This window comes from Cydia fagiglandana, chromosome 17 (assembly GCF_963556715.1).
Source record: "Cydia fagiglandana chromosome 17, ilCydFagi1.1, whole genome shotgun sequence".
Classification (NCBI taxonomy): Eukaryota; Metazoa; Arthropoda; class Insecta; order Lepidoptera; family Tortricidae; genus Cydia; species Cydia fagiglandana.
The window spans coordinates 7,655,372-7,682,011 of record NC_085948.1 but is presented as its reverse complement, the minus strand read 5'-3'; the positions used below and the strand labels follow the sequence as shown (position 1 = coordinate 7,682,011).

The window sequence follows — 26,640 nt, the reverse complement described above, 5'->3', positions numbered from 1 at the left end:
ACTTTTACTGTATTTTTTAAGACATGTTTTATTGGTACATTTATAGTTATATACGCTTGATGTTGCATTACACTACATAGTTTATTTTGTATATAAATATTTAGTTAATCTATTATTTAATCATCCTTTAGTCCGGGGTACGCTTTTGCAATAATATTTAGATAGCTATTGCTTATCGTCAGGTGACAACCAAAACTCACTAATTACCACTACAAATTCATAGCCATAGTGAACCGTATTAGTACCATAATAAGGTTGCTTTTTATTTAATTGTTTTTTAGTAATTAGTGAGTTTTGATATATCCTCCTTGGCCTACATTGGTGCCTTTTGTCACGCCTTATGATAGGTGCCTATTTATAACATCATCAATAATTCAATAAACATCTTACATTTTTGCCCCCAAAAACTCCTTTCTGCTAACTTTAATTTATTTTGTTCCCAAACCCAATTGAATGTGGTAAAAACAGTTATCCGAGTTAACATAAGAACATTGTCAGTGATTGTGTAAATTTTGTAAATAATGTCCCATTGTACATGGTTTACCCTATAAAAAATAGGAATAGGTATCCTGACAAACCCTATAAAAATTTGGAATAGGTATCCTGGCAGCGGTCCGTCACAAATGGACTACGAGCGGTCGGGTTGAGCAGAGGGCCTACCGCGAACCACGTTTGACGTCTTGCCTCCCTGTCACACTTATGTACGAATTTACAAGTGCGACAAAGAGGCAATACGTCGAACGTGGTTCGCGGTAGGCCCTCTGGAGCGAGGCCAGAGCGGTCGCTGAAGATGGGAGTGGGAAGGCGTGGCGCGAGATTGTGAAGGCCCTTTGCGCCTCTGGGGTGCCATAGGACAACAACATCCTGAAAAAAGTTTGGACATCGCAATAAAAATCCTCACATTTCCTGGATCGTCATTTGTTCCTCTGCCCAACGCCATACTTTTAACTAGTTTCTAGTGGTTAGTTGACGTTTCTAAAAAACCCTGACACTCTCCAAGTCTCCTGACGTATCTCCTGTCAATTATACCACAGAATAAATAATAGTACTAGGTACAGAAGACGACTCACTCTCTAACAAAACGCGTCTGTCACGATCAGCACAGATATGGCCGCTTGGTGGCGACAGCGCCACGCGCGGCTTATGGCAAACCCCAAAATTGGGGCCGAACGGATGTACTTTTAGCTACCTGTAGCAAAGCGACGAAATCGCGGAGTGAGCCACGCCTGATTATACACCAATTTTGGAACGGTATAGGTATACATACATAGGTAGGTACTAAGATTAGCAGATACATTTTTGTTATTGGCCATCTTTTATAAATAAGTACGCTTTGATTCTTGTGACTCGAGTTCTATATTTAACATCAAATTATCTGTCAATTTATGGTGTTCACGTAAATGTGTTACCCGCGGACATTCCTGGTTATCTCTGTGGATTTCGGAATCCCCTACAAGGCATTTATTATGCGGAACTCACATCAGACTATAAATAGTCAAGTAATCAATTTTATTTTTAGGGTCGTTATTAACTTTAAAACACCGCTGGGATAAAGGACAATAATATATAAAAAATTAAGTTAGTTATTTACTACGAATCGTAAAAATAAAACTTTTTTAGTTAGGAAAAAACAGGCAATGCCCATAAATAAAATATATAACGCTTTATATTATAAGTAAGTGTTGTCAATTTTATATTACTTGCATATAAAATACTGAGAAAATATGTACCTACTGAGAGCCTACTGTGAAAAACGAAAATCGAAATTGTGGTATCTGCCTCTCTATCGCTCTTCCAAATTCGAGCGATAGAGGGGTAGATAACGAAATTTCAATTTTCGTTTATCGCTGATACCAGTGACATCTATTATATTCAAGCTGTATGAATGAAGACCGATCCTCTTATCGGTGTAACGTACATAGTTAGGAGGTTATATCACAAACACGTTACCTTGTATGAAGTACGGGTTAAAAAATGTAGATGTCGCGTTAGGCGCTGAAAGCACCTATTCCGCTTGGTTTCACCATATGCCATATGTCTAATACCTATGTCGAGTGGTAAAGGTACTGTGCATCGAATGGGAAAAATACTTCAAACAAAATCCTTTATCTTTCTGGTACCTTGTTGTACATTTTGCTGCATTTGTCACCCTCTTTTCACTCTCTCCTCTCATCTACTCAAAGGTTAACTGGAAGAGATCCCTCAAAGGGATAAGTTCGCCTTTGTACTTCTTGCTAATTGTATGTTATTTTTAATATGTCTTTTTGTACAATAAAGAGTTTACTACTACTACTACTACTACAAAACATACACGTGTGAAAGAGCTTTTTAGATTGATAATCAGGTCTCTATTCATCTTCGTTTGAAAAACTAAGCATTGAGAGACATGGAATTATTACTGGGTAGGTATTTAGTATTGGTATTAGGTACAACAAAATAATGTAGTTTTTCATATTAGGTATTTATTACAACAATACTGTAATAAATACTGCAATCATTGTCATACGAGTATAATTAGTCACAACGTAGTAATTTGATATTCTATATAAGTAGGTAGCATAAAATTACTATACGGTTTTCGTAATTCCGTTTTTCGGGATGATAGACAATTATATTATTAGACAATTGTCTCTATCTAAAAAGGAGATCAGGACTACTTACTTTTATATCAAATAAAAAAAAACAGATAGGCACTTAGATTTTAATTTTGTTCTTCGACAGGCGGAGGCGGAGAGCTAAGGGAGCTAGGATACTTATTAAGTAACACCTTTCCCTAAAGCTATTAATGTATTTTACGCCGCCTATGCACTGACAATATCCTAAACATTTTTAATAGCCTACATTTTTGAACATTTTTAATAAGCCAGTCGCAAAACCAAGCTTGTCAGTGCGTATCTAAGTAGTTTCAAACTTTTTCTGCCCTAAGAGAGTGTATATTTCATGAGCAAAGGTGTTACAAACATAGCAACGAGTGCCGTCACCAGGTTTGGAGTGAAGTGTCCTGCCCCGTTGCATAGATCGCCCTCACACTCTCGACAGGATAGTAGGCTAACCAGTTCCTTCTGGGGCTCCACGGCGGCTCTTATTTCGGAGCAGGAGCCCCGCTCGGCCATGCAGCCACGCACGACGAATGGTTCCTTCATGTCTGCAAATAGATTCCTTTAGTAACACGTTGAGAGGGGGTAAAAATGGCGCTGAATAGCCGTTTCTACTTAGTCAAGTTAGACCAAGAAAAGTCTGCAGCGATTTTGATAGCCCACGCAGTGCAAGTACAATAACACGTTATGACATTATTCGGAATAATAAATAGGTATGCCTAATGTCATAGAAGTTTGACGTTTAAAATAACATTTGCACTGTGTGGGCTAGCAAAGTCGCTGCAGACTTTTCTTGGTCTAACTCTATTCCGTTTTTTGTTTAAACTTTGGTTTGGCGCAGAAATTTCCAATGTCATATTTTTAGCTGTGCTGTGATAAACGAGAATCATACGCAAAAAGTGTCTTATACAGACATCAAATTAAGCGCCATCTATAACAGGATCAGGCACATAGTGTCCGCAGTGATGTTTAGACTTTGACACTCTTTATGGATTTACGTATATTTTGTAATAGAAACTCGTATGTGATGTGAAGGACCACAAGTGTACTAAGTATTTGAAGTTCAACAACGCAGTCATATCAATTTTAGATATAATAGATGAGATAACGCGTTTGATTCGTTAAATGCATAATTTATTTATAATGAGAAAAAATATTTAGAGATTAAAATGTAATCTTCTTCTCATATTAACGAGTCACATGATAATATCTACTTGTTGGTAGGTTAGGTACGTTTCATACTGTTTGCCGTAATATTCATTGTGTGATAAAGTCAAACTTAAGTACCTACTTACTAATTATACCTAGACGTGAATGAATGGGCATTCTATGACGCATCGTACTACCACTTCAATAGGTGAATACCCATCATTTAATCCTCCACAAAGAAATCAAAATGAGAGTGGGATTTCCCTAAATGTAGCTATTGTTTGGCTACTATAAAAGCGAATCAAACACGATTAATATGTAGCTAATATCTTCCTCACAAGGAATCATATAGGTACGTACCTACAGAAATTGAACACGTCGTGCATGCTAACATAATTAGCTACGGGTTGGTATTTTTTAGGGTTCCGTACTCAAAGGGTAAAACGGGACCCTATTACTAAGACTTCGCTGTCCGTCCGTCCGTCCGTCTGTCCGTCCGTCCGTCCGTCCGTCCGTCCGTCCGTCCGTCCGTCCGTCCGTCCGTCCGTCCGTCTGTCACCAGGCTGTATCTCACGAACCGTAATAGCTAGACAGTTGAAATTTTCACAGATGATGTATTTCTGTTGCCGCTATAACAACAAATACTAAAAACAGAATAAAATAAAGATTTAAATGGGGCTCCCATACAACAAACGTGATTTTTGACCAAAGTTAAGCAACGTCGGGAGGGGTCAGTACTTGGATGGGTGACCGTTTTTATTTTTGCTTTTTTTTGTTTTTTTTTTTGCATTATGGTACGGAACCCTTCGTGCGCGAGTCCGACTCGCACTTGCCCGGTTTTTAATAAAACTTTTGTAACTATATATACTGTCTCATTGAAAATGGTACTTTACCGATTAAGATCTAGTCATGTAGTATGCCTGGCTAAGTTCTGTAAAAAAAACTCACTGCGTCACTCACTACAATATGTACGTAGGTGTATAATGATACTTTAAACGAATGATGACTTACGGTAGTACTTCTCAGAAAACACAACGCATTTCCCATTCTTGAACGGGTCCTGCGAATACGGACACAACTTCGAAGTGGTCACATTCTTCGCCTGCGAGCATCCCGAGCACGTGATGCATCGCACCATCTTCTGAGGGAGTGGGTTTACTACGGGCCTTGGTGGGTAGCGAGGGTACATGTTTCCTTGTCCTTGGGCTGAAGCGTGAGCGGAGGCGGAGGCGGCGCGTTCGGAAGGATCATCTTCGGAAGCATAGCGATCTTCGTCCGCGTCGGAAGAATCCGCTGCAAAAAATATTATTAAGGGTGTTACTTCGTTGCAAGATCTATGGACATGATATCTGGATCTCTCTGGTTGTTTCCTCATGACTGAGCATCGTGATCATCACTGGATAAAGTTTTCCATTGGCTTCTGAACATCACATCACTGACAACCGAGCAAAATAGAGAAAGTAGAGACTTAATTGATCGGTCCACCTGGTTGCGGCCGGAATCTACAGTCACTGTTAGATAACTGGATACATTTTCAAAATATCGTGGATGTAAATTTCTAGGTTTTTTACTCACCCTTCGAAAACTTATTGTTTAGAGATGAATTTGATATCTAAGTAGGTAGTCGGCGGGAGTCGTACGAAATATCGGAAGAATCGAGAGAATCCCAACTATCTCGCAAACCTAATACATTATTATATCGGGGAACCTACTTTTTTGACATGTTTACAATATAATAAAGTAATATAACTTTTTTATTCGAATAATGAACGCGATAAACCATTACATAGAAACTTAAATATTTTATGATGTCTCTTTGAACTGAACCTCGAAAACAAGCGTCTTCACCATTCGGCTAGGTAGTTTTGAGACTTTAGTACCTACGTTGCTATATTCTATATGTTCTATCTATTGTATGCTATATAAATGTGAATCCAGAAGATATTTTTGTTTCGCTTATTTTCAAATCAGTATGGGGTTCTTCAAAAAAGGAGTGTACTGGTTTTTAAAAGGTCGGCAACGCGCATGTAACACCTCTGGAGTTGCAGGCGTTCATAGGCTACGGTGACTGTTTACCACCAGGCGGGCCGTATGCTTGTTTGCCACCGATGTGGAATAAAAAAAAATCAATAAACTCTTACCCGTAACGTCACACAGTAATACAGCCAATGTGACGGCGAGGACGCTGAACAATGCTAGTCTGGCCATGTTGCTCCGTTTCTCCCAGATGTGGTGCCATGGTGGTTCCATACAGCTATATAGGCCTGCTTATCGGATTCTCCATGCTTGAGAGCCCCTAAAGCCGGCGCTGGGGTGCAACGGTACGCTTTGCTTGGAAACAATAATTTGGACAAATCAACCGTGGTACGGCTGTTAGTCAGAATGGCCGAGTACATACGGGCATGTCCATGAATTTATTTGCAATGTACGAACGAACGGTAAGTGACCAAGTCTAGTTGTAAATGATTTTCGAGTTTTGAGATCACTTCGCCATAAATTCCGTGATCAATATCATTCGATTAGAGTAATTTATAGGCTATTTTATATTGGCTAACCTCGGTCTAATCCATTTTGCAGGTAAGTATTTCATAAATCTGTAATAACGGCCTGCAAATACTCAACCTTTGGAATGGCTGCGCATAAAATGTAATATAACAAGAAGGAATGCCCTACATTTTCCCTTCTTAAGAGATATTGCAATCTCGGGAGTAAGGGCGATTGTGCACTACAATGAAGAGTTCGTTCGTTCCGAGTTTTTACGGTTCGGTATGGCACGCCATTAAATGTATATAGTAGCTTGTGCACTAGACGTAATTTTACCGTCCGACATTTTACTTTACCCCATTCCGGACAGTTTTTCCGGTCCGAGATGACAGCTATGAAAAACGTGTTTATGCTTGTGCACTGCGTCTGGAATTAGTATTATTCATGACTTGGCCGGACGGAGGCGGGATAGGGGTTACATCTCTTTTAGTAAAAAGACGGACAAGTGCACAAGCCAATCTTCCGTTTTTTTCATGCCACTGCACCGCACCTGCGAGTAAAAAGACAGACAAGTGCACAAGCCAATCATCCGTTTTCTTCATGCCATATCGGACCATGAAAACTCGGACTGGCTGACAGTAAAATTCATTGTAGTGCACAATCGCCCTAATTCCGTCGTTGGTTTTTGATGCATTTAGTTTTCTTTCTACTCCTTTCTCATTGAAATCTGGGTCCGGCCACGCGATAAATTTTGCAGGAGTTACCAAGCTGTTTATTAAAGATGCCGTTTTTAAAATAATGCCATCGACTAAATTTATGATTACGGGTGGGTCGATATAAAGTGCTTATACATATATTCTTAACTAGGGAAATATCTAAGCCCTTTGTAGGTATCTTTTTATTGCATTCTACTTAACTAACAGGTGCATTTTCTTTTGTTATTTTCCCATTGAGCTACATGACTAGAAACATGTACGTACATAGGTACATACTTATACTGCCCGTATCCTACTTAATTGACTGAAGTATTTACTTACTACGATCTCGTTACTCAATTAGTGCACCATTATCTGATAATTGTGTTGTCACTCATACAAAAATACATTTTCTTCAAGTATTTACGATATCATTCGAGTGCTCTGCAAGTGTACATACATGCCCTGAAAGGGCGGTGATCTTTTGTGCAGAACTAAACACAATGTAAAAGATAAATACTTACTTGAACATTGTTGTTTAAAAGCAATATGATGTCGTGAAAAAGAGGCAAACGTTATCATTTTGTATAAAAAAATATTTATTACTTAGGTACGTACATATTTCATAGACATATCTTCGTATTTACAATTTTATTACATGTAGTACATGCCTGCATTATTTTCCATTTTATCTACCTAAAACATATTCAAATCATCGAAACTATCAACATATATACAGCGGGGTGCAAAAGTGCCTGCTCACTTATGAATGGAATTCATACAAACTCAAACCATACGATTAGCTTAAGATAGTATAAAGATGCAGATGTGCTAAGTAAATAGCTTTGCTACCTGCACGTGAACAGTCGCCATCAGATATATCGGAGCGGCCAAGGTGTTCACAATATCTTAACGCGCAATCTAACGCCTTAACAATAGGGGCGTATTCAGATATTTGTGAGCACCTTGGCCGCTCCGATATATCTGATGGCGACTGTGTACCTGTACACCCAGCGGCTAAATTGCATGACCACTTTATGGACATCATTTTACATAAATCACATTCACATGAAATTAAATTACTAGAGACAAAATAAAAGGAACTGAAATGTCTAAGATATGATTTCGTTCTTAACGTCCTGTAGCTTAATAGGTAAATAAAATTAAATTATTACATATAATCATTAGGTATTAGGTATCATTTGTACCAATAAATACATACACACCTTAATACTATCGCACCGGTATCGGTACCTAATTCATGACTTATGGCGCGATTCAGGAAATGAATTAGAGATTAACTAGATACGATATAGTAAAGATATGTGACGTCCCACAGGTAAAGGTACCTTAAAAAGGTTAACGCTTACGCTATTATTAACGCCGCTCCAATATTATTGCGGCGCTATGCGACGTAAGCACCGGCCGCCATAAGGTACCTTTTTCCGTGGAATGTCACATATCTTCACTATTTCATATCTAGTGAATCTCTAATTCATATCCCGAATCGCGGCGCCAGCCGCCATAAGGTACCTTTTGCGACGGAAAGTCACATATCTTCACTATTTCATATCTAGTGAGTCTCTAATTCATTTTCCGAATCGAGCAGTTAGAGTCAGATCACGCTAAGTTTTCATAGCAAGTGCTAAGTTTTCATAGCAAGTGCTAAGTTTTCATAGCAAGTGCTAAGTTTTCATAGCAAGTGCTAAGTTTTCATAGCAAGTGCTAAGTTTTCATAGCAAGTGCTAAGTTTTCATAGCAAGTGCTAAGTTTTCATAGCAAGTGCTAAGTTTTCATAGCAAGTGCTAAGTTTTCATAGCAAGTGCTAAGTTTTCATAGCAAGTGCTAAGTTTTCATAGCAAGTGCTAAGTTTTCATAGTACGACGAGTAAGTATCTGGCTGCCTAAGTAAAGTTAGCGTGGTCAGAGTCTACATACTGTATCATCACTACACCTAATAAAACAAACTCCCCCGCCGCGTCTCTCTGTGTGTTTGTATGTTCGCGACAAACTCAAAAACTACTGAACGAATTTTCATGCGGTTTTCATCTATCAATAGAGTGATTCTTGAGGAAGGTTCCGGTGTATAATTTGTTAACCCATGCGAAGCCGGGACGGGTCGCTAGTTATTTATAAATTAATCAATAATCCTAAGATTAATGGTACAAAAGTGACGGCCGCTACCGCCGCGGAGTTGCAAAGATCGCCGTCGCAAACGGAACAACGGACCAGGTCCACATCATCCCGCCCGATGGCTTCGTGGCAACTAGCTGTTGTGTTAGTAGGTTCATATGAACAGCCGCGGACTACATTTTCTTCACCATTTTCTGTAAATAATTAAAACAAATATGAGCAAGCAGATAAAGCAGATAAATGTGAAAGCAGATATGAGCGTGAACGGCCTCACACGAGACGATGCCCAGGATCGCGCAAAGTGGAGGAAAGCAAGTAGAAAAGCGGACCCTGGCAAAGGCCGGGATAATAACGTTATTAGGTAGGAGAAGAAGAATTAAAACGTTATCATAAGATAGATACATTTGCGTAACATGATGATTCTGAAGAAGAAACAAATAAAATGAAAAGTAACGGCTCCATACACCTATACTTTGAACTGTAAAACTTAAAGTAAAAGTGCTAGGCATTCAGAATTAGACAGAGTGATCTGACAGCAGCCACTATTTTTACACAAAAATATAAATAACTTATAGAAGGTGTAGAACTGCGAAATTAATAACAACTTTCAGTCATAAAAAGTAATTCATTTATTATACTACGCGGAAATTTCATTTAATACACGCCTGTACCGTTTGTTTTATTACAAGACTTTACGAACTATGTAAGAGGATAAAAAAAATCAAATGTTCAATTTCTTAATAAAGTGTCCATGTACTTTTGCAGCTCGCACTGCACGTAAACATAAAGACTTTGCCAGACTTTCTTTATATATAAGTTGAAATTTAATGTTTTTTACAAGCTTTTATTTACTTTCACCTGACCGTTGTCTGTCTGTCTGTCTGTGTGTAATCAAATCTTGCAAGTTAAATTTGATCCACTTCCCGGTTTCCGATTGAGCTGAAATTTTGCATGCATGTATAAATCGCATGACAATGCAATATTATGGTACCATCGAGCTGATCTGATGACGGAGACAGGAGTTGGCCATAGGAACTCGGTGATGAAACAACGCAACCTAAATGTGTTAGGGGTTTTTAGAATTGTCTCGATGAGTATTAGTTGCCTGTCGTAAGAAAAGTACAGTCAGCGATAAAAGCTTGTACCAAAAATGGAATTTTTGCCAAAAACTTATTTTCTCTTACCTTCCATGTAACTGGTGACAACGCATCTCACTTGCACGTCATCTTCTCTATCTTGCTTGACACTCCTGTAGAATCGGTTCTTTACACTTAAACTGCCGGTGAGGTCAGAAGTCTGCTAAAATATTCAACATAATTAATTACTATTTAAAAATATATAGGTACCTTTACCTATTACCTATTGTCATTTTAATTGCCCTTGTCAGTGGTGGATGACGAATTTTTGCTGCTACTTTAAAAAGTACTTTCTTGAAATAATGTAATTTTTAGGGTTCCGTACCGTAAAAACGGGACCCTATTAAATACTAAGACTCCACCGTCCGTTTGTCCGTCCGTCTGTCTGTCAGCAGGCTATATCTCATGAACCGTGGTAGCTAGACAGTTGAAATTGTCACTGGTAATAATATATTTCTGTTGCCGCTATAATAAAAAAATACTAAAAACAAAATAAAATAAATATTTAATAGGGCTCCCCTGCCATACAACAAACGTGTTTTTTTTTGCCGTTTCTGCATAATGGTACGGAACTCTTGCACTTGGCCGGTTTTTATAGTTTTATTATTAATAATATAGGTTCAAGTAAGTTTAGCTTGACACGTGGATCTTCAAATACAATAACTCTGACATCATCGTAGTACCTACCGAATTATGCAATTCGATGTGTTTGGTATTATCAATAAATATAAAGAATTTATTAATATAATAAATATTTACGGTAATTACTAGATAGTAGACGACTGTAAATAATTTGTTGATAGCTCAATTGTTATGTTATACGTTATAAAGATAAAAATAATAATCGATTGAACTAAGATGACGCACAAAGTGCTAATTTTGGTGATAAGCTTTGCCTAGTTAGTAGTAAATCTAAGAATATAATTATTTTCGTAAGTGCATGAGTTTCGCGATAAGGCGAGGACGGCCTAAGAACCATGACACATGTCACACATGTAATTCTACCCAATAATCAGATCAATTAGTTACTTTCCAAGAAAATTCAAAACGACTTGTTATTCTTGTTAATGATATTTGTGACAAATTCAACTTGAGTCATGGCAATGAATTGGCCCATTGCTGATTCTATATAATATATTACGGTAGAAAAAGAGACAAAGGCGATTACAGTACCCTGTATTTAAGAGCCCTTCAACGTGCACACTAGCGCCACAGCTAAATAATCGTGTTTATTTAAATTTGACGAAAGATATTGAAAAAAGGGGGCCGCTACGTACTGTATTGTGTATTTAAGTACCTTTTGAATACATCAGACTAGTTTTTATGTTGCTGGATTCGTCAATCTATGCGTCCAAAGTTAAAACGGCCATTTTCGTTTTGAGTTCCTAGATCGACGAAACCAGCAACATAAAAACTAGTCTGATGTATTCAAAAGGTACTTAAATACACAATACAGTACGTAGCGGCCCCCTTTTTTCAATATCTTTCGTCAAATTTAAATAAACACGATTATTTAGCTGTGGCGCTAGTGTGCACGTTGAAGGGCTCTTAAATGTGTAATGTAATATGTAAGACTTGTAAGTCTTTTATATAAAGTGACAAAGGACTACCAATATCAAAAATCTGTTTTAAGATTACCTGTCTGATAGTAGCGGTAGCTTCAGTTGTCATAGTAGTGAGTTCAGATGTAGTAGTCATAGGTTCAGCTGCCGTAGTTGTAAGTTCAGTTGTAGTAGCTGTAGCCTCAGCTGTTGTAGTTGTAAGTTCAGTTGTTGTAGGCGTAGCTTCGGTCGTTATAGTAGTTGTGGCTTCAGATGTACTAGTTGTAGGTTCAGATGTTGTAGTCGTAGCTTCGGTTGTTAAAATCGTAGTTGAAGTAGTAGTAGGTTCTACTGTTGTACTTGTAACCTCAGTTGTTGTAGTAGCTTCGGTTGTCACAATTGTAGGTTCAGTTGTTATAGTTGTAGCTTCGGTTGTTGTTGTAAGTTCTGCAGCAGTAGTTGTTGCAGTACTAGCTTCGGTTGTCGTAGTTGTGGGTTCAGCTGTTGTTGTGGCAGCTATAGTTGTTGTAGTAGTGGCTTCAGTAGTTGTAGGTTCTGTAGTAGTGGATGTTGCTTCTGTTGTCGTAGTCGTAGTAGTTGGTTCTATAGTTGTAGTTGTGGCTTCAGTGGTCGTGGTTGTAGTCGTGGGTTCTGTTGTCGTAGTTGTGGCTTCGGTAGTTGTAGTAATAACAGGTGCCGTAGTTGTAGCTTCAGAAGTAGTCGTCGTTGGTTCTGTAGTTGTAGTAGGTTCCGTAGTTGTTGTAGTAGGTTCCGTAGTGGTTGTAGTAGGTTCCGTAGTTGTAGTTGTAGGTTCAGTAGTAGTTGTGGTTGGTTCCGTAGTAGTAGTCGTGGTCACAGTGGTTGTAGTTGTTCCTTCGGTTGTCGTCGTTGTAGTAGGTTCCGTAGTTGTAGTTGTGGTTTCAGCTGTAGTCGTTGTGGTAGGATCTGTAGTTATAGTTGTGGCTTCAGTTGTAATCGAAGCTTCAGATGTGGTTGTAGGTTGCGTAGTGGAAGTTGTGGCCACGGGGGTTGTGGTTGTAGCTTCAGTGGTAGTCTGATAAGGTTCCGTAACTGTAGGCACCGTAGTGGATGGACTTAGTGGTTCACATGTTTGGACGTTGTCCCGTGTTACCTCTTTACAATTTTGGCAAACGAAGCATTGTAGGCCGGCTGAAAGATATAACATAAGGTAAAAATATTTGTTTTATTATAAAAAAAATACTTATATTGATTTCAATTCCGTAGTCATTCGTTTTACTATCCGGCCGGCTGGAAAATATAGCATATTGTAATATTTTTTGTAATAAAAAAAATACATATATTGATTTTAATTACGTAGTCATTCGTTTTACTATCATGATATAAATTATAAAATGAATGTATTCGGTTTTTACAAACTAACCATAAATGATTATCAATATCTACTTAATTAAAGAAGTAGTCATAAAATATGTAATTCATTCATTCGTTGCACACACAAAAATATTATATATTAGTATATTTAAAAGCGGTACTTACAATTTCCATCGGCCATAAATACCAGAAGAAAACCACAGATTAAAATATTCGCGCCTTCCATTTTCACGCGTGACTAAAAGTACAATGCGAAAGAGAATACTGATGAGCCTATTAAAAACGTACAGGGAACTCCTATTATAAACTCATACTTGGCTTATCTCTGACAATTTTTGATATCGAGAATCCACAGATTACTTAAGTCTAGACGTGTCACTACTTGCGAAGCCGCACAATTTCTGCGATAGCAAAAGATGCACTGTTTCGCCTGACCGCCCCTCTGTTTCGGGGTTTTTTGCCCTTGACTTTGTTGTTTCTTCGACTATGATGTTAAAAAAGCAGTTTCCTCTTTTATCAATGATACAATATCTGTTAACCGTGATGTAAGTTCTTCAGTATTGAAAATCATTAAAGCGGGACGACTAGCGTGACTGTGTAATTAATTTATATAATGATCTGCTACAGAAATAATAAGCTTATTTTTTGCCAATTTTTCTATAAATTATTAACGTTTAATAAAAAAAATATGACGCAACATTAAAAATACATGTGTGAAAAATCTAAATTTTGTGTGTAATATTATTATAATTAATGGACCTCGACCTCTAATAAACTATAAGGATAATATCATGTCTAACACCTTCCTAGCGTTATCTTGGCTTTATGTTACGTCTCACTATGAAAACTGGGGCCCGCTTGGCAACCTAATCTAAATAATTTGCGCAGGCCCTAGTTCTTACAAAAAAAAACAACTGTCGTTTAACATTCCAACCCAAAATGCATAATAGGCAATAGATCTTAGATATTAATAAATAAATATTAGGTTTCGATTTTCACGATTTGCTTCACCGAAAAAATTACTCAGTTAAAGTTATGGAAAGAAGAACCAGGTACTTAAAATATAGTATTTTCAAGTTCTTTACTGACACGGATGAATAGACAGACTGAAAAAACGTCCTTAGGTTTGCAATACCTACTTACCTATTTCCGTCATTTCGTAAAAGTACGCAAAGGCTATATAAATAATACAATGCATTGCCACATTTTCCTGCATATCGTTATACTTAAGTAATAAATATTCCAGCAATAGATTATTAGGAATAATTGTACTAGTGTTTTTTCTTATTAGACGGCGATACTCTAATTATATAATCTGTGCTCTAGGTACTTAACCGACTTTTATTATTAATCATCAAGCCTGCAACGGATTGGAGTATAATGCAATTAGTTAGGACTAACTAGCTGTTGCCCGCGACTTCGTACGCGTTGATTTGTATGTTGGTTGTCATATATTCTACATGATCATCAAGAATTTCATAATTTGTGAGTAATTTTACAACGCATGACATTTGTCTATACGAAGTTTGAAAGCCCTTAAAAAAATTATTGTATTCCAATATAATACGAGGCTACCTTTGAAAAAGAGATGTATCCATAGAGCGACTGGTGGTGCAGGGCAGAGTAGAAGGTACCCGAGCGCGAGGAAGGTCGCCCATGAGGTGGACGGACCAAGTAAAGGCAGCAATGGGCGGTCCCTTGCACAAATGCGCTAAACGCGCAGCCGTCAGGGAGGAGTAGGGAATGCAAATCGGTTATTTTCGGTTACTTTTTGTATGGAAATAATCGGTTATTAACCGAAACCGCGGTTATTACCATACAAAAAATAACCGATTTGCATTCCCTAGGGAGGAGTGGAGGCGAGCCGTGAAACGTGTCACAAAGGGAGACTTCCAATGATGACCACGACCGCTCTGTCAAGACTCTTGACTCAAGAGTGTCCCGAACAAGAAGAAGACCTTTGAAAAATGTCCTTTTAGGAAATTTTAACTAATATGAGATCGTTGCATTTTGAAGAACGAACGGATGTTATCATTTTATGCGGATAAAATAAATAAATAGCATTTATTGTAGCAGCAGAACATAAAAAAAAATCTTATCAAATGAAGATTAGACTAAACATTAACAATATAGAAGCTTGTATGACGGTAGCACCGTTGCACTGATGGGTGTCGCAGATCTTACAGTCACCTCCGAAGCCCAACTTCGTGCACAAAGTTTTTTCGTCTGCTTCCTTGATGGCACATCCTCTTTTCACGATCTCCGTCTCATTTACTGAAATGGCAATTATTTTTACTGAAGAATTTTTTTGAATTTAGAACTGAATGATTACTGAAGTGATAAAATTTTGAAAGCCAAATAACGGTCTCAGTGATATTGTTTGGAATAGGTACGCTAAAGTGTTGAGTAGCCAAAAATTCATTAGAAATTTCCAAACAAAGTTCATTCCTCTCGTGTGTTTAATTTTCAAAACTTCGGCGATTAACACAAACAGCAGGCAATACATTATACTGGAGTCAGTTATGTAACGCTGCCATACATGACCCAAAAAAATTTTATTAAGCTATGAGCTTCATCACATCTGATATTTGAGTAATTCTAAGCATTTCTAGCGTGAAGTGGGGGGGAGGGTGGGGTACAAAGACGGCCGCCATCCGTCATCTTTAAAAAAAATCTACTCTGATCCTGGTGGGTACTAGGGCAAGTTTGGTATCATTTTCGTATAAACCAAAGACGTAGAATTCATTGCTGATATTTGTTTTTTCAATTTCATAGTAATTTTACAAGAAAAACGTAAAAAGGTGAAAAATTTGGTTGGAGATTTTTGCTACGCGGAGCTGAAACTACAAAAGATAGAAAGTTGAAATTTGCACACTAGATTACATTTATAAAGTGTACAAGAGATAAGAAGCGATTTTGAGAAATTCAACCCCTAAGGGGGTTAAAAAGGGGATGAAAGTTTGTATGGGGTTCAAGTTTTATTTTAAGCTAGGAATTTGAAACTTCGTAAAACGATATATTATTAAAATACAAGAAAACTAATTTCAGCGTTTTTGAAAATTCATCCCCTAAGGTGGTGAAAAAGGAGTTGAAAGTTTGTATGGATATCAAAAAAATTTTCGAACGCGGGACTTGAATCTTTGTATTTGGGGATATTATTAAAAGACAGGAAAAGTAATTTCAGCGTTTTGTAAAATTCATCCCCTAACAGGGTTAAAAAGGGGTTGAAAGTTTGAATCCATTACAAATCCGAGTAGACACACATTTCTTATTGGCTCCCAGGCTTGAAATGCTTAGAATTACTCAAGGAACATATGTGATGAAGCTCATAGCTTAATAAAAAATTTTTGGGTCAACTTTATAACTGCTTCCGCTATTAACACATTCACCGCTGAGCTACGGTCGTAGCCGATAACATGGATTTCCCGGTATGTAGCGAAAATGCTTCGTAGAGGCAAAACGACAAAGTATCGTGATTATCGCTGAATGGGTTACATTCAGCGCTAATCACGATACAAGTAGGACATACAAAAAAAAACAAAAAGCGATTCTTACGTCATTCACACACGTTTACTTAGGGCGTAAGGTAGGGCTTCAGATCATAGAAAAAGTTAATTTATATGATCTGAGGGTACGGCTTTAACATAAATACAGAAGTTCGTACTTACCTTTATATTTATCCACGAAGCAAACGTACTTGACAGCTTCCTTCGACAGGCCCAGTCCTCTCAAAGTGTATCTTTTCGTTCTTTGATGGGTCAAACAGTCACATTTTTCTCCCTGCAATAATTACATTTGTCCAGTGAACGCATATATCGGTTCGCTGCATTTGTCATTATATTGACGATGGTGATTAGAATTGATAGAAAAGTAAGGTTTGGTTCAAGCATAATTACTTATGTGAAAATACCTACTATTGAGCAGGCATGGACATTATAATAAAGGCAACTGTAACATAATAGAATGTGTAAGATTTATAACATGACGCGTAATTCTTTTTCTAGTTTGCTCCTTGATATAACAAATACGCTATAGTTAGACCGTAAAAAGTCTGCAGCGATTTTGATAGCCCACGCAGTGCAAGTGTCATTTTAAACGTCAAACTTCTATGAAATTATGACGTATAAATAACACTTACACTGCGTGGGCTATCAAATCCGCTGCAGACTTTTATTGGTGCGACTATAAAACGGAAGTAAGGCTCGGTCCCTTGAAATCCATAGTAGGTAAAATGTTTAAACTACATATATGTTAGGTTTTTCTTATCATCTCTCCACTAAATGGAAATGTTTGAGGTTAAGTTAGGTAAGTTTTTGTTCGTTTATGGAGTTGGTTTTAATACAAAATAAATGAGTTTCGTCGTTATTGATGAGTATAGCGATGACGTTCGTAAGATATCAAGCGCGGCGAACTCTATCGTCACAAATTCTAATATCGATTATCTGATTCACGCAGACAACATTTGTATGTAAATTACACAAGTTGTGCTTGATCTAGACGGTTGGCTAGACAAGTTATTGCAGTATCGTTTAAAAATCGTTGCAATTAATATAATATTGAACTCTCATTATACTAATTTGATTACCTAACCAACTTCATAAAGGAATTAATTTTTTTTTTAAATTTTCCAAAAATTATGTTATGATTTCTAAAACTGCTTGACAGACTTAAAAATCTTTAGGTGAAGATAGGATCCTATAGGATAGGGCCTTTTGTGACTGCTAATGAAGGCTTTAAAGTGATGGCCTTATATTTAGTTAAGTAGTCGGTAATTCATTACCTTTTCCATTTAAGCTGTTTTACTTTTTGACGTGAATTCAGCATTCAACAAAAACAATAAAAAAAAGTCAGAAACATACGTAATAAATAAAATAAAATAAAATTCAATAATTTTTGTATGTGTGTAGCAACAAAGAATAACCATAATATTTACTTACGCTTTTGCAAGCACAAGCTTCGGATGAGGACCTCATTCTCCTAGAACTGTATGGCACGTTTGCTTCTTTGTCAGGTTTTATATTATTTACTGTAGACTCCTGAGAAATTGCAGCATCTATAGTAGATATATTTGGTGCAGATTTGGTGAATGTGCTTATAGGTTGTGCCAATGACAGTGCTGGAATATTTTGTATTGTAGATTCCATGTTCTGTTCGGTTAACATAGGTAATTTTGAAAACGTCTGTATTGTAGGTTTTGTCACAGGAAAAGTTGCAAAAGGCACTGCCGTTGTGGTAGGTAACGTAGAAATAAATGAAACTGTGCTGTCTGTTGGATCAGAATCTTCTTTCGTTGTTATGGTACTGATTACGGGCTCCGATATTGATTCTTTAAGTATTGTAGGTTCCATAGTCGTTGTAGAACGTGTCGTAGCGTCTGTTATGTTTGGTTTAGTCAGTAACGCTGACGAGATTGAAGCCTCTGTGGGTGTTGTGATTTGTTGAAATTCTGTGGCGGTGCTTGGAAAATCAGAAATGGTTATTGTTGTGACTGTAGAAGAGGTTATATCATCTGCGGGGATTATCATTGGAGTATTCGTAGGTATCAACGCAGCTGTTGATAATTCTACTGTTGAAGTAGTGGATTCTGTGGAAGTAGGTCTTATTTCTGTCGTAGTAGCAGCTTCTGTCGTCGTCGTGGACGTAGTTATAGCTTCTGTAGGAATTTTTGAGGAAATAGTTGTAAATTCCGATATAGCTTCTGTTGTAAATTTAAGTGTGGTTGATGCAGAAGTGGTTGAAAGTTTTGTCGTAACTGTTGTGGTGGCTGGAGATTCCGTTGTCGTAGTCGATGGCTTAGTAATTGTAGTAGGCCCACAAGTCTGTATTTCATCTAGTTTGGCTTTCGGGCAGTTATCGCAGATGTAGCATTCTAAACATTGCACTGAAAAAATAAGTTTTTGATACAATATACGTGAAAGGTATTTCCGATTAACAAGGACTGCATTGAGCGAAACCACAGAATAAATAATAGTACTAGTTACAGAAGACTCACTCTCTAACAAAACGCGTCTGTCACGATCAGCACAGATATGGCCGCTAGGTGGTGACAGCGCCACGCGTGGCTTATGGCAAACCACAAAATTGGGGTCGAACGGATGGACTTTTAGCTACCTGTAGCAAAGCGACGAAATCGCGGAGTGAGCCAAGCCTGGCGAAACCCTATTTTTAGGGTTCCGTACCCAAAGGGTAAAACGGGACCCTATTACTAAGACTTCGCTGTCCGTCCGTCCGTCTGTCTGTCACCAGGCTGTACCTATCTCACGAACCGTGATAGCTAGACAGTTGAAATTTTCACAGATGATGTATTTCTGTTGCCGCTATACTTAACAACAAATACTAAAAACAGAATAAAATAAAGATTTAAGTGGGGCTCCCATACAGCAAACGTGATTTTTGACCAAAGTTAAGCAACGTCGGGCGTGGTCAGTACTTGGATGGGTGACCGTTTTCTTTTTGCATTTTTTTCCGTTTTTTTTTTTGCTTTATAGTACGGAACCCTTCGTGCGCGAGTACGATCGCACTTGCCCGGTTTTTTGTCAGTGCGTCGCGCTTTTCTTACTCACGGTTATGTATGTATTATTAGTGTAAGCATTGTAAGCAAACGCGTTTTCAACTTTTCACTAGTGTGATTACCATTAAGTATAATAGGTACAACATCCCGATTGTTCCCGAAGCTCCAACTAGGAGCTTAAAAATGCCGTTGCCAGGGAAGTTTTGGTATTATACTGAGCAACTTTTACTATGGGACCAACCCCGAAATCCTAAAACCTCCCTGACAACGAGCAATACGGACAAGCAGTTATTTTTTAGCCACCGTGTAGGTATATCATGTAGGCGACCAATTATTTTATTAAATGATTATACTTTCATAGTCACAAAAATCTACTCCATGCTGAGGCGCCATTTACATACAAGGTACTTACAAATTTGATTTTGCTATTTGGTATTTTAACATTATTTACTCCTAACACATTCAAGTACCTAGGTCGAGTGGTTTGGGACATTCTTTATCCTTATGTCGTACTTGAACATGGATTAAAAATACTGTTACATTATTTTTCTGTAATATTTATAATACTTACTGACCTTCCAATAAAGCACTACACAAAAAAAGAAACAAACACAAGGATTTCTCCATGTTGACGTTATACGTTGGACTATTTGGCTCGACTAATGGAGAGTAATTATCGTCCAGTTGATATATATGTTAACTGGTCAGATTGTATTGTATATAATTGACAATTATGAGATGACCAGCGTCAAAGGGTTTTTGAACGGGTGAATCATAATAATACATCACTATTAACAATAACCTATTACAGTTTATTTATTATTTTGTTGATATGGGCTACAGGGAAAATGGTGGAAAAAACGCAACTCAATGTTGGTAAAATTTTATTTCTTAGCGATAAGCTATCGCGTTGCCTGAAAACTTCACTTAAAATCTATTCTACTATTTATTTATTTAGGTTGTCTGGAAGAGATCTCTCTTTACCGGTAAGACCGCGTCTTGTCTGCCTCTATCTTTACTATATTGTTGTTACTTAAGTTATATTTATGTATTTGACTAAGGTGTGCAAATTTAAAGAGTATTTTATCTATCTAAGTATTTAATTATGTCACAGGACTTCTTATATGTTAATGATATTAAGAGCTATGGCAATGGCAGGTGGCTCAAATCAAACTCGGTAGTACTATTAGTTATTTTGTGCTTTAGTACACAATTATTAGATATTCTGCCCTACCGCACATAACAACCGTAAGTGGCATTAAGGGTGACTCACGTTAGACCGGGCCGTGTCCGGGCCGGAGCTTCCGGCGCTTACTTTTCTATGACATGACAGGTGATCACGTGATGTGTTCCATAGAAAACAATGCTCCGGAAGCTCCGTCCCGGACACGGCCCGGTCTAACGTGAGTCATCCTTTAGATAGTTACTCGTAATATTACATTTTCATAAGTACTTTAAACAATTTAATAAGTTTTAATATCACTTATGGCAGTTATGCATTGGCCCACTGATTAACAATTCGCCGGACGGATCGGCCTCTCAGCTAGGACAAAATTTTTACAGTTACGAACAACTGACAGGCTGATACCGTCCGGCTTACAGTTAATCAGTGGGCCCCTATTGCATGTATGGTAATAGGAGTAGCATACGAAAGAATTTAAAATCTGCTGATGTTATGTTAATAACTCGCAACGGAACTTGCTCTCATCGATATACAAAAGCGAGCGAGTTGTACCGAACAGTGTCAAAAAGACACGAAGTAGACATTATTTAAATTTGTAAGTTCACATCAAGGCATATTAGGATTGCGACCGCAGCAACGTTACTATTCCAGTTTCCCTTGCAATGAGACATCACCGTAAATGTTCTTTATGAATGAGTTACATTCATAATATGTCCTTGCCATTTAGCAAAAGTGCATTGCCATTTCATGAATGAATTCCATTAATAATGTTTCCATGCAATTTTGCAACTCGATCGGTGTACGTGTATATGTATATGTTCAATCTGTCACTCAATTTATCAAGGATATGGACAGTACACTCGCCCATTTCAAGCAGCCGTATCGTTGCTGCAGTCGCCATCCGAATTTTACGTGAAGCCTCAAGTATGCCTCATGGCTGGGCCACACATTGAGTGACTTGCGACGGCGGCAGCGATAACCATAGGTCGTAGTGAGACACAGCGATCGGACCTTTCGTTCCCACTTATGGTTGTCGTTGCCGCCTTCGCAAGTCGCTCATTGTCGTGGCCGAGCCGTCATGCGGCTCATAAAAAAGACTTGTTCGAGTCTCATCAGCACGTTACGTGGCGACTTTAAAAGCCCTTAACTATATACGCGGAAATTGCTACAGCTAAAACAGCAGCCGACGCATGTATAGAGCCAGCCGCGTTGCATTTGTCCGAAGAACAGAAGGAGCAGGAGGTCAGCCCGAACAAGTCGCATGTTTCGTTGGTACGGCCCGCTGCGCAGCCGCGGACGATCACGTCGGAGCCGTTGACTGCGGAAAAACATGATTGATTGATAATTTGTTATAAATGAAGAGAACAATTCAGCCGAGTTTTCATCATCATCAGCCTACTCTCGTCCACTGCTGGACATAGGCCTCTCCTATTGCACGCCATTGAGCACGATTTGCGGCAACTCTGATCTAGCTCTAGGTGTTCGTAAACAAATGCCTGCGACGCATTCTAGGGATCTACTGGCCACGAACCATCTCAAACGTCAGACTATGGCAGATGACGGAACAGAAGCCCATAGGAAGGGAAATCCTCGAAAGGAAATGGCGCTGGATCGGACACGTACTCCGTAGGCCGGACAGCCATCTGGCCAAGCAGGGTCTCCGCTGGCATGCGGCCGGCAGTAGGCGGTCGGGGAGGCCTTGTACTACATGGAGGCGATCAGTTGAGAAAGAGGCTGGCTCAACTGGACTCGGCTGGAAAGAGCTGGAAGAAGCCGCTCAAGATCATGACAAATGGAGAATTCTTCTGCGAGCCCTATGTCCCTAATGAGGGATAACAGGAATGCATCATCATCATCATCATCTGATCTAGCTCTTGCCAGCCGCCTTGCGAAGGTCATCGGCCCATCTAGTCTGAGGGCGTCCTAAGCTACGTTTGCCGATGCGCGGTCTCCACTCGAGAACTCGTCTACCCCGACAGTTATCGGTTCTACGGCTAATATGACCGAGTTTTGGTAAAGTCCATATTCGGCCGTCTAGATTCAACATACGACAGAAGCCTAGTTATACCTCAGGGTTTACCAGTAGTGGCCGAATTTCGCCCATAGTTCGAGTATCAGATCAGATTTTGAATCCTCGGGATACCTTACAATGCAACCAGGATAAACCCCAAGATGAGAATTTCTTGAATAAAATAATATGATAATGATGATACACGGATTCCTTAAATCACGTCCTTTGTATAATGTATGTGCTTATTTTTAACCGACTTCCAAATCCCAAAGGAGGAGGTTATCAATTCGGTTGTATGTTTTTTTTTTTATTTTTTTTTATGTTTGTTACTCCATATCTCCGTCATTACTGGACCGATTTTAAAAATTCTTTTTTTGATTGCATGTATATGCATACAGATTGGTCCCGTTTTTGTCAAAATCCAGTTCTGATGATGGGATCCATAAGGAATCGACGGAACTCCTCAAATCTTAAAGGCATACATATAGTGATTTTTGTGTTTTTATCAACAAATCAAGCATATACATTCAAAAACGTGACATTTGATGAAGTGGAACTGCTGATGATGATCAGAACGGAACTCTTCAACGACGCATAGTTCACCTTTGGCGATTTGTCCTCTTCCTTATGTTTGTTAAGCAAGTTAAGTTTTTAAACAACATTTTTGTCAAGCTTGAGTTCTGATGATGGGATCCATGAGAAATCGAGGGAACTCCTCAAATTTTAAAGGCATGCGTATAGAGGTTTTTGTATTTTCATCAGAAAATCAAGCATTTTCATTCAAAACTGTCGCATTTGATGGAGTGGAACTGCTGATGATTATCAGAACGGAACTCTTCAACGACGCATAGTTCACGTTTGGCGATTTGTCCTCTTCGTTATGTTTGCTAAGCAAGTTTAGTTTTTAAGCCACATTTCTGTCAAGCTCGAGTTCTGATGATGGGATCCATAAGGAATCGAGGGAACTCCTCAAATCTTAAAGGCATACGTATAGAATTTTCTGTATTTTCATCATAAAATCAAGCATTTACATTAAAAACTGTCGCATTTGATGAAGTGGAACTGCTGATGATGATCAGAACAGAACTCTTCAACGACGCATAGTACACGTTTGGTGATTTCGAATTTCGATTTTGACTTGGACTGGGACCCGGACTCGTACCCGGATCGGAACCGGACCTGGACTCGGACTCGGACTTGGACCCGGACTCGGACCCGGACTCGGACCCGGACTCTGACCCGGACTCGGACCCGGACTCGGACCCGGACTCGGACCCGGACTCGGACCCGGACTCGGACCCAGACTCAGACCCGGACTCGGACTCAGAGACCTGGACCTTGACCCGGAAAATCACTATGATACCTAAACTAAATAAACCGCTATGATTACCTACCATAAAATGTAGGTATATAGTATGATGATGCCAAACCCCTCCCGCTCATACCCCCGTACACCGCACGGCATGCGCCGTTAAGTAGGTTAGGTTAGGTTTGAACTGCGATCCTCACAGACCAAACAAAAGTGGGTTAGGTTTGGTTAGCACTGCGGGCTTTACAGAAACGAAATGCTACTAGAAAAGTGGGTTTGATTAGGTTCGAACTACGATCCTCACAGAACCGAACTGCAATCAGAGAAGTGGGTTAGGTTAGGCTAGAACTACGACCCTTACGGAAACGAAATGCTACTAGAAAGTACTGGTTTTACCTCCTTTTCTACATAGTGCACCATCTACCATCATTTTTCACCGGGCCCCATAGAAGTCGGTTTTTTTTTCTTAAAAATTATCTCGTTTTAGGTACTAAGAGATCTTAAATACTTAATTAGAGGGTGCTTCTGTGGTAGTCAAGCTGTTGAAGTATGGTCGCTAGTTACCACTTGGAGAGTAAAGTGAAAAGTCTGACAAAAATGAGTAGGCATTAAAAAATGGCAATACTGTAGTGTCGTCCCTTTCAAATCAATCTAAGAAAACTGGACGAGACTACAGTATTGCCACTTTTGATTTCTACTCTTTTTGACAGACTATATAGACATTGTAACATTTGCGCTCGGTATTTTAACTATTTCCTACATCTGTTCATATTAAAGGTTGAAAGTCAACTAAACAATATCTTTCGCTATGAATGTTTCGTTAATTAGATGGCAAAATGGCCCACCTGAAATAGTTCCCTTGACACACTCCCACGTTGTATTTGCTGTTTCTGCAAAATTTGAGACTTCCAGTTGAGGAGCTCCAGTTGTCGTCGTTGTATTCGTAGTAGGTGTTGTAGTAGATTCGGAACTTGAATTAGTTGCTTCGGTAGTAGTAGTAGAATTTGAAGTAGTTGATTCGGTACTACGAAAATATATTTAAAATCGTTTGTAATATTTCAATAATAGATACAATTTAAGTTAGCATCAATGTAAGTTAAGATCTTAGTTGATAGTAGAATATTTATAATAACGCATGACATTAGATGCCAACAACACACAAGAACGTAACAGAGAAATGCTTTTTTAATTTTAATTTACGGATATTGTGAAGATTTTATGCGGTTAAAGTACAAACAAAGGCTATGACAATATTGTTTTATATTTAAAATTACATTACATTTTTTTCATAACTTTTATAAGTATACACAATACTTTTGAATTCGAGCACTACACTTAGATATATGTATGTTATATATATTCATGGACAAATTTAGAGGAAGGAAAAAAAGGTTTGATTACCTACTGGATGACAGCACCTAAAGTAGGTAATTTCAAAATTATGTAGTAATTAAACTTGTTTCTTTGCGTTGCTCTAAATTTGTCCATAAATTTAATGCAGTTGTATATTACCTATTGGCGGTAGACGAAGACGTTGTACTTGTTGAGGTACTCGTTGAGGTACTAGTAGATGTAGGTTGCGTGGTACTAGTAGTACTAGTACTAGTAGTAGTTGTAGACAGCAACGAATCGCAGGATGTTAGGTAATCATCACTCAACTGTTCACAGTCGTAACAAACGTAACATTGTAAACTATTGGCTGAAAAAGTAATCAATAACCACACCATAATGACACCATAATAAGTTAATAACTAATATAAAACGAAGATAAAGAGATAAAGTACAAGGTATTAATAATACCAATTAAGATTTTTATTACCCCTTGCAAACTTGCAAAGTATTACTGCTGCAAACTTATTTTGTAAAAATAAGAAATACTATGACACTAATACTATTAAACAACGGATATTTAATTAAGTCTAGGTTAAAATATGAAAAACAAACCAATATTTAATTAACTTATTATTTTTTAAGTAAAAAATTATCATTTCCCGCTCTAATATCGACGATACAAAGAAAATTTAAAAGACTAATGTAACGAGTTTTATTATTGCACATATAATATTAATTCATAATAAATACTCATTTTTGTAAAATTATAAACTTAAATTCAATTTACCTCTAAATATAACGGCGAATATTACCGAAAGAAAAACTCCTGTTTTAAACATGGTGGCTTGTGGTGTGCTTGTTTCCTTTATCAAGATCGATATCAGAATGTTTGTTAAACTGCACAGCTTTATAATTATATACGGAAAGTATAGATACAGAATGATTTTATTTTAATTATCTATTAATATTTTTGCACGTTGCAGGACATAAGAAGAAACTTGAAAAACATCCATTAATTTCATTATTTAAGTGCCAAGGGTTTATAATGTTTATATGTACTTAACCGACGACTGTAAGTACATAGTGCAACATTTTTTTATTGTGTGGCATCTTGTTATTGATTTCTCAATATGAATTGAGATATATTATGGATACGGCAAAAAACAATACACTCTTTTTGTTTGGGCAGTCGTCAAACAAAGATGAA

The 26,640-nt window shown here is 38.0% G+C and overlaps 3 protein-coding genes across 3 annotated transcripts; all 3 read right to left on the bottom strand.

Moving 5' to 3' along the window:
- Positions 1-2,900: 2,900 nt before the first annotated feature.
- LOC134672394 (uncharacterized) lies at positions 2,901-6,045 on the bottom strand. The gene is made up of 3 exons (XM_063530272.1): positions 5,888-6,045; positions 4,758-5,039; positions 2,901-3,145 (listed from the first exon to the last, which is right to left on the bottom strand). Exons 1-3 carry the CDS (start codon positions 5,994-5,996, stop codon positions 2,922-2,924), a joined length of 615 nt encoding a protein of 204 aa, XP_063386342.1. The 5' UTR covers positions 5,997-6,045; the 3' UTR covers positions 2,901-2,921.
- A 2,865-nt stretch (positions 6,046-8,910) lies between these two features.
- LOC134672406 (integumentary mucin C.1-like) lies at positions 8,911-13,728 on the bottom strand. Its single transcript, XM_063530289.1, has 6 exons — positions 13,253-13,728; positions 12,776-12,904; positions 12,287-12,376; positions 11,832-12,139; positions 10,242-10,356; positions 8,911-9,251 (listed from the first exon to the last, which is right to left on the bottom strand). The coding sequence occupies exons 1-6, from the start codon at positions 13,266-13,268 to the stop codon at positions 9,055-9,057; spliced, it is 855 nt and encodes a 284-aa protein (XP_063386359.1). The 5' UTR covers positions 13,269-13,728; the 3' UTR covers positions 8,911-9,054.
- Positions 13,729-15,134: 1,406 nt separating this feature from the next.
- Positions 15,135-26,307, bottom strand: LOC134672875 (mucin-2-like). Its single transcript, XM_063530822.1, has 8 exons — positions 26,221-26,307; positions 25,614-25,800; positions 24,947-25,125; positions 21,918-22,099; positions 20,170-20,257; positions 18,025-18,968; positions 16,756-16,867; positions 15,135-15,361 (listed from the first exon to the last, which is right to left on the bottom strand). The coding sequence occupies exons 1-8, from the start codon at positions 26,270-26,272 to the stop codon at positions 15,186-15,188; spliced, it is 1,920 nt and encodes a 639-aa protein (XP_063386892.1). The 5' UTR covers positions 26,273-26,307; the 3' UTR covers positions 15,135-15,185.
- Positions 26,308-26,640: the final 333 nt, after the last annotated feature.

Coding starts and splice junctions, on each gene's coding strand:
- LOC134672394 (XM_063530272.1), bottom strand. CDS start 5,996: ATGGAACCACCATGGCACCACATCTGGGAGAAACGGAGCAACATGGCC. Junction 5,040..5,887: donor ATTACTGTGTGACGTTACGG/GTAAGAGTTTAT, acceptor TATTTTTTGCAG/CGGATTCTTCCGACGCGGAC. Junction 3,146..4,757: donor GTTTTCTGAGAAGTACTACC/GTAAGTCATCAT, acceptor ATCTATTTGCAG/ACATGAAGGAACCATTCGTC.
- LOC134672406 (XM_063530289.1), bottom strand. Junction 12,377..12,775: donor TTATCAGACTACCACTGAAG/CTACAACCACAA, acceptor CAGAACCCACGA/CTACAACCACGACCACTGAA. Junction 12,140..12,286: donor AACATCCACTACTACAGAAC/CTACAACTACTG, acceptor TAACAACTGAAC/CTACAATTGTGACAACCGAA.
- LOC134672875 (XM_063530822.1), bottom strand. CDS start 26,272: ATGTTTAAAACAGGAGTTTTTCTTTCGGTAATATTCGCCGTTATATTT. Junction 25,801..26,220: donor ATTCGCCGTTATATTTAGAG/GTAAATTGAATT, acceptor TTACTTTTTCAG/CCAATAGTTTACAATGTTAC. Junction 15,362..16,755: donor CTTCGTGGATAAATATAAAG/GTAAGTACGAAC, acceptor TTGCCATTTCAG/TAAATGAGACGGAGATCGTG.